The sequence below is a fragment of the Mizuhopecten yessoensis genome, unplaced genomic scaffold, assembly GCF_002113885.1.
Source record: "Mizuhopecten yessoensis strain PY_sf001 unplaced genomic scaffold, ASM211388v2 scaffold10771, whole genome shotgun sequence".
Taxonomy (NCBI): Eukaryota; Metazoa; Mollusca; class Bivalvia; order Pectinida; family Pectinidae; genus Mizuhopecten; species Mizuhopecten yessoensis.
In genome coordinates this window covers 1,440,670-1,449,395 of record NW_018408713.1, presented here as the reverse complement: position 1 = coordinate 1,449,395, position 8,726 = coordinate 1,440,670, and the positions used below count along the sequence as shown (strand labels likewise).

General features: G+C 33.8%; 1 protein-coding gene across 2 annotated transcripts in view; it reads right to left on the bottom strand.

Annotated features, from left to right (window-relative positions):
• Positions 1-2,920, bottom strand: part of LOC110462336 (APGW-amide-related neuropeptide-like) — a 42,077-nt gene extending 39,157 nt beyond the window's left edge. Inside the window, exon 1 of one of the 2 annotated variants that reach the window (XM_021516272.1) lies at positions 2,131-2,920. In XM_021516272.1, coding sequence (XP_021371947.1) covers positions 2,131-2,733 — 603 coding nt within the window. In that variant the 5' untranslated portion in view covers positions 2,734-2,920. The remainder of the gene's footprint in view (positions 1-2,130) is intronic. The other variant, XM_021516271.1, reaches the window with a different exon arrangement.
• Between the last annotated feature and the right edge of the window lie 5,806 nt (positions 2,921-8,726).

Sequence of the window (8,726 nt, the reverse complement as noted above, 5' to 3'; positions counted from 1 at the left end):
CCCCCCCCCTTTAAAAAAAAACAACCCAAAAAAACACCTATCGTAATCTTCTAATATTGTATTGAATATGGCAATTTATCATATTCAATCATGTATTTCACATTAAAGCCTACAATATTTTTAGAACGAAAGAACTTTATACTTCAGTGTTTGTTTGTCTTGTATCATGTGTGTCGTTCAACGAAACCAGAACTTAATCTAAAATAGAGAGATATTTATCAGTCTGGCTACTTCATAATTTGATGCTTAATTATTGAAATCCAGGAGCTTCTGAGCTTCCCAACGGACCCTCTACCAGGGCAACCGTAATTACGCCTCCCGTTCATATAAAATGTAAATTCCTGGCCTAGGTCTTTTGAAATGTTAAGTAACGCCTTATATCCTAGAATTTGGAATTTTTCGTTATTGGTCTACTGCTGTTAAGATCCATCCAATCATATTAATATACGATAGACAATTAATGTAGAGAATTCGGCATAAAAAATGTCAAACCCTGACACTTTAACTATAAAATATACATGCTCCAAGTCAGGAACCTTTACATTAGTGCATTTCACAATTATTTTATGTTTTTTAGCAAAACAAAAAGGTCCATTTTTTTTTCGCCGAACGGACCATCAGTATGCAATACATCTTATACACAAATCATGGACAATGTACAGAGAATGAAGACAAACATATTCCATTATAATACCCTTAATTTGTTTGCCTCATAGATGAATTTTCCTAGTATACACAATTCTTTAATATTATGGACACTCAATAACTGAACGACTTTAAACACAGATGTTTTTTTCCAATAATATCTTTTGATAAAACGTGATCTGAGATTTTGGAATTTAGAACAGACTAATAAAAAATGGAATCCGTCCTCTACTTCAGAGGGGGAGTTACACTGTTTACAATATCTACGTTCTCTAGGTATATTATTATATACCTTCAAACTTCTACAGCCAAAGAATGTGTAGATGTACGGATTTGAGTAAAACAAATGCGATATTTCATTGGTATATATTTTGTGAGGTAAAATTGTAATGATTCTCCAAAATCTATGATATTTTTATACAATAAACATTTTGGAGAGTTTTCCACTGAGGCCCTTAGAGATTGTATGCCTTGATCAAAAATTCTTTGTTTTATCAATGGTAATAACATATTATGCTGAGAAATACATGGATTTGACCAAACATCACTAAGACCTAGATTATTTAATTCATCTCTTACTATTTTAGCCCAGTTGAAATCATTTTTACTACAACATTGTAATACAAATCTATAGGAAGTGGATATGATACAATTTTAAGATTTTAAGATCATAAACCAATATTTCAACATTCTAATTTTTCTCATCCAAACTAGAGGTAATCGTCCCAATTCAAGATAAACCATATATTGTTATTGGCCAATTTCTTCACTTTAAGTAATTTCTTACAAAAATGTAAATGTACACTTTCAATCTCTGGAGCTCTGTGCACACAACAATTTCACTTTCATAAAAAAGGATACTGCTTACATATGTTTTGAAAAGGTGTAGCATAGTTTTTACATTTAAGTTACATGAAGGTATTGTTTTCCTTGTGAAATTGCTGATTAAGCAATAAAAATAACTTTTTGTTATAGAAAATCATCTTCGGCGATTTAACCGATTTCAACAAACAAAACACGATGTTTTAAAGCATGCACTTAGAGGTCAATTAGTGTAATTAAGTGAGCGAAGTATGTGAATAAATGGTTGGTGTTAAAAGTCTAAAGCAGCCAAACTTTTCTATAAAAAATCTATGAAAAAAAGAAGACTGGTTAAATAGCAATATGTCATTCTCTATGTAGCAGCTATGGCAGTGTTAATAGTCGATACATCGTACATTACACATGTACATATTGTATACCCTGATTTTCAAATTAACGGCTGGGATTATACTTGCGAGGCTAGTGGGTTATTTCTGTGTAATAAAAACGCAAAACTTATTTCAGAAAAATATTTTTTTGATATCTTATTACATGTAAAAGGTTGAAAAGACCATATTTCATTGTTTTGTTTCGTTGACAAGCAGATTAAATGCGCTATTTAATATTTACCAGTTCTGGCATGTCTTAGATAAAAATAATAAACTGCAAGAAAGTGTAACTTACCTCAATAGCGGAGTTTATTAAATATTCAGCTTTTTCCTTCATAGACAGACAAACATCCATGGATCTTTTTCCCCATCCGGGTGCTCGTTTTCCCCATCCGGGTCTTCGTGTTTCTAACTCTATATTGTCGGAACGTTTCCCCCATCCTGGTCGCCTTTTGTCATATAGAGAAAATTCTCTGTCATCAATGGAGTTCCTTTTCCCCCATCCTGGTGCCCTTATTTCCATGTCGATTCCTTCGGAATCCCTTTTTCCCCATCCTGGCCTTCTTTTATCTAAATCGGAAAAGTCCGATACGGTTCTTTTTCCCCAACCGGGTCTCCTTTTCAGCATCGCGATCCTGTCCAAAATGTCACTACGTTTGCCCCATCCAGGGCGACGTTTATCAAGAGAATTATCTAAGAAATCTGTGGAATCCCGTTTTCCCCATCCAGGACTACGTTTGTCGGGTTCTCCGAACTCTTCAATCGTGGACTCCTCCGACTGACCATCTCGTTTTCCCCATCCGGGTCTGCGCTTATCCATAATGTCTGTATCACTGGATGCAGATAGCACGTTGAATGTTAAAATAAAGCTTAGAATTCCTACGGTTAAAGAATCCATGATGTTTTCCCACGAGTCGTTTCACTTTCAGCAATATATTGCTCGTTCTAACCCTCTCCGCGTGTCACTTACTGAAGCTGGGTTTCCCGCGCCTTATATAGCACGCGCGTTCGCGTAGTAGGCTGATACATCATTCATATAACAAAGCGTAGTAAAAGGCAGACGACAACTTCAGATGTTTTGATTAGATGAATCTAAATTCTCAGGCCAATCAAATGAGTTCTCATATAAGACACACACGTAACCAATCAGGGAGACTTTCACTTGATGAGTGTGGAACAGAGGGCGTCAACTCTGATCGTACACCCACAATGCTTGCGCTATGACGTATCGGTATATTGGATGTTGCCGCCATTGTTCGCTGTGGTCACTCAAACAAATAACCACTGCTACACAGTCACACAACTCACTAATTAAATCAAGTTACATTTTGTACGGCTAGTCCTAATAATACTTCATTGACACTTTGTTAAACAGACACCAGATGTACATGTATCATACAAAGCATTCACTAGTTGTACAAATGTACCTGTTGTATCTGGACGTACATATTTACGTATGCAGCGATGTTACTGTGAGGTTTTTTTATTCTCTCTTATTTCTATTTGTTTGTCTATTTATTTATTCATTTTATTTTTTGTGTACAACTTTATCAGCAAAAAAATACATCAAGAGAAAATAGAAACTCCATCCATCTTTACCATAACACTTGGTGCAATGGCTACCTAATCTGAAAGCGCGAAAATTAAAAACCGCGAAAAATACTGTTAACAGAGTTTCGCGAGACTTACAGGGACCCTAAACCGTAAATTTATCAAGTATAAGTATTAGTTTAAATAAGGATACGTTTCAGTTACTAAGATCATTTCATGTAATTTTAATGCAAACAAAATGTTTTTACTTTGTGGGGTTTTGTAACAGTGACTTTTTTGAATCCAAGAAAGGGATTTGTAGTTTACATGTGTATAAAATTTCAAAAGAAAATATCACATAATTAGATTTGATGGAATTTTTAATCTATTTGACATACGAACTCAAATATACGATTAAGGTGATTGCATTAATAGTGACAGTGAAAGAAAAGCTGGCCAAATAATAATTTATTTAAATTAGTATAATTAAAAAAATCAAATTAGAAATTAAAAAAGACATATACATGCATGTATATCATCGACGCTGTCATCAATACGGGGACATAACTTGACTAGAAAAGACCATGAAACTGTTCTATTGGAAACATATAAGGTGGCATTAACACAATTCATTAGAAAATAAAGATGTACGTTACAGATTTATTGCATCACATATAGGTACAAAAATAGAATGAATTCTACGTGACCTTATGGATCTTGTGAGAATACTTTGGGAAAATGTAGTCGATACTGTCTATTTTCTGCGTTACATTACAAAGTCATAAATTTATCGACTACACTTCCCTTGATCAATACATTGCATGCTCAAATTTACGCAAAAGCTGAAAAATCATCAAGTTTTGAAAGTAAATCTTTACACATACATGTACACTAAACTAGCAAAAAACAACATTTAATCACTCGGCCCGTCCATATCTAATAACGAATTCACAACTGTTTTGATCGCGTTTAAAAACGGAAGTACGTTTTTCTGAAATAACTTACTCTATTTTTGTAAGCGTTTTTATTGTAAAATTATATAGCTATATTTGTTATACTGATTACGTATAGCATTCATCGATTGATTATAAGCATAGGCTATTCATAAAACCAACAACTGCTATTAATACTGCTAGTCCAAACGGCAAATTTCTTACCAAATGTATGAACCCGCATAACTCGAATACTCGGATAACTCGAAGTTTTCCTACGACCCCGTCGACTTCGAGATAACGAGGTTCGACTGTATATATAGCTTGCTCAGTTTTTGTCTCGCCGCCACGAAGTAGCTGACGCCAGACTAAAAGGTGTTGCTTTTCCGGCAACGGCCGCGGCGTCAACATTAAGCTTTTTGCGTTTAAGTTAGTTTCACTGAAATTATACGTGCTAGACCAACCAAACTTGGACCATAGATGCATCTTAGGAAGAAAAACTCAGCCTGAGCATCAAATGCTGGATGCGACCTACTTTTTATGGTCCATTGACTTTGTCAGCATCTCCATCAACTTGAAGTTTTTGCGTTTAAGTTAGTTTTATTTCAAATATCGTCTACATTGAATGCATTTCACCGATATCTGCATTGGTGGTAAAAGCGGGGCACAGGCGAGACATATCAACCCGAATGGCATGTTGCATGTTAAGTATTCGGTATATAATTATGATATTTAGTGTACGCGATTTTCTTTACTCCAGTTAGATGAATATGTTCACGTTGAGCATACTACAAAGTATCCCTTTAAATTGATCACAGAGAAATTCGTTCTGCAATTCAAGCAATCTAAATTGGACTCTTAAAAAACGCGTTACATATTGTAAATCAAAACGACATGGATCCGGACGACAGAAAAAGTATCCGAAAATCTATATGACATGAAAGATTATATTAATTACATAAGAATTTGATCGAGAGTCACCTCCTATTAAAAGGGCAATCTATTGAAGGAAGTTTTTTTAATTACCTGAAAATCAAGTCGATACTGAAAATATATATCTCCTAACGAAAGTTTACATAGTTGATAAGCGTGGTCAGTTTCATCTTTTAGGAAAGCCGGTAATAAAAATAGCTACGACCGAAATAGCGCAACATCCGGGCCTTTCAGTGAGCAGTAAACATGTACAGCACTACGCTGTCGACCGACAACACAATTGTTATGAGTCCGATTTCACATATAAATCATTCTTGAATTTACACAATGCATAGCAAGTAAGAATTATAAATATCTAAAGATATTTTTTCTAATTAGATAGTTCTGTTCACATTTGAATTTGAATAAGAACGAACAGGTTCAATTAGAGCATGCACGCACTGAGAGGGTGCCGCAGGGAGAACTTCAAACCGCAGAAAGTTCGATATCTAAAATAGATCACTCATTGAAAACGATGTTTTAGATGCTGTTGGAAGATGCTTTTGATTGAAAATAGATGCATATACTTGTATTCAGAGAGGCTAGGCAAAATCAAAGCGAGAAGTTACCTTTTTTCCTCGGCTGGAAAGACATTTTTGATAGCTAGAATTTCACTGACTGCTGCCGCTAAAACGTACGGCTGTACAGTTAAGAATTTCTCCATTACTGATTAAAAACGACAAGAAAACATGTCTCTTGTCAATTTTTGACATGAATTGTTCGTAGGGAGTATCAAACTATATAATCATGAAGAGTTTTGTGACAAAGCTATAAAAAAACCTTACTTCACAAAATTGATCCCTTTAAGCAATCCTCTCTCCAAAGAAATCCTAATTTTCTCATCCCCAAAAGACAGTTTTCTATATATTGACACTCTGTTAAAAAACCATTGTCTGTTATATACATGGTTTATATTATTATAATCGCCAATAGAATATCCGGAATTGACCGTTTTGTGTATTATGGTATTCCGTCTCCGTATCTTGTTTCTATGTTTTGATGTTGACTTCCTGTTTCCGGGAATAAAATGGAATGTTGACGAGTGAAGCTGTTTCATTTAATCTCTAAATAATCCTCTCACATCGCAAACTCAGTACACGACACTGTTGTTTATATATATATATATTACGATAACCTCCCCGTAATTTCTTTTTTGATATAACTGTAGTACATCTGGGCCTTGACACTTCCATTGACCAGCTGGTAGCCCAGTCGGTTAGAGCGATGTTATAATCTGAAATGATCCACTGTTCGAATCCCGATCTAGCCCTACTGATTTTTGAAACTCAGAACACTGTTGTTGATATATATTCTTTATTTCATCTCTGTTGTTTTTTTGATAAAATTCCCACAAGGTATGATTTACTTTTTCATAAATAATTTATCAACGCTATATAGTTCTAGTCGTACCAAAACAAGTGCCAAGTGCGTAGTTACAGCCCTGGGCAGTGGTACGGGAATCCGTAAGAGACCACTTTTTATTCCTCCCTAAAGTTATCTCTCAATGAAGATTTGACCGTATTGATTAATTATCTTTGTTTCCATATTTGTCAAAGACACAAAGAATCCCTACAAAGGGACATAACTCCCAATTCTTATCCCTACTTGAAAAGTACAATACACAGGGGAAATCATTCGAAAAAGAAAACAATGAACCAAATTGAAAACTGGTGTGATTTACCAGTAATGTTTGACATACGTAAGCTGGAATGATGACACGGATCAAATTGAACCTATAAGGATTGCCTATTACGGAAGGTAACGCTGATTTGATACATCAAAATGAGCTATAAACAGATAATTAAAGTTAATGGATTTCAATTCAGTTGTGTAGTGATTGTTTCGATATAATTAAGGAAAATTGTCCCTATTTCGTTACAGTTTTCCACTTGTTTCATGTTGATTGACATTTCAGTTTGAGGATTCGATGTCATACGTTGTTTGTTTCCGTTGATGCCATTCATTACCGAATGAAGAAAATATGCGTATGTAACAAGTGAATAAAGACAAAAAATATTGTTTCATATTTCACTAGAAAAATATGTAAAAAATACATATTAGGGGGGGGGGGGAGGAATACATGTAAGTATTTCACTAATAATTAAAAAAATATTGTTACTTCTTCGATCAGATTCATCAGTTTGGAAATATGCGATATCAAAGTTTTATTTTTTACACAAACAATATACGTATTAAACGTGTCGCAACGTTTCAAGACCGGGATACACATATTTGGATTGTATCTAGTGAGCTCAGAAATCAGTCGGTCTTGAAACGTTGTGACACGTTTATTACGTATATTGATTGTGTAAAAAGTAAAACTTTGATATAGTATTGTTACTTTTCCCACTGGTGAATGATGAAAATGAAAAAAAATCGTATTTCACTAGTTTGTAAGGGGAAGAACCGTGTTTCACTTGTGAATTAAGAAAAGCATTAATCCATATTCGCTAGTGAATAAGAGACAAATAGGCATACTTCACTAGCAAAATAGGGGAATTATCAATATATGTTTCAATTACTTATTTCATTAAGAAAAGTTTCATAAAATCAGAAGTATATGTCACACGTGAAGTAGAAATGTTGTTTTTGCGTGATTCACTAGTGAATAAGGAGAGACTTGATCACACTTATCTCAAAAGTGGAGTAGGTTTTTAAGAAAAAGCACCTGTTAACTGTGAGGTTTTTATTGCAAATTGAACAAGTGAGTTAACAAAACTTCTATGACATATTTCATTGGTGAATTAAGGGAATTTCTATACAATATTTCACTGGTGAATTAAGAGAATTTCTATAACATATTTCACTGGTGAATTAAGAGAATTTCTATGACATATTTCACCGATGAATTAAGAGAATTTCTATGACATATTTTACCGGTGAATTAAGAGAATTTCTATGACATATTTCACTGGTGAATTAAGAGAATTTCTATGACACATTTCACTGGTTAATTAAGAGAATTTCTATGACATATTTCACTGGTGAATTAAGAGAATTTCTATGACATATTTCACTGGTGAATTAATAGAATTTCTATGACACATTTCACTGGTTAATTAAGAGAATTTCTATGACATATTTCACTGGAGAATTAAGAGAATTTCTATTGCATATTTCACTGGTGAATTAAGAGAATTTCTATTGCATATTTCACTGGTGAATTAAGAGAATTTCTATAACATATATATCACTGGTGAATTAAGAGAATTTCTATGACATATTACACTGGTGAATTAAGAGAATTTCTATAACATATATATCACTGGTGAATTAAGAGAATTTCTATGACATATTACACTGGTGAATTAAGAGAATTTCTATAACATATATATCACTGGTGAATTAAGAGAATTTCTATGACATATTACACTGGTGAATTAAGAGAATTTCTATAACATATATATCACTGGTGAATTAAGAGAATTTCTATGACATATTTCACCGATGAATTAAG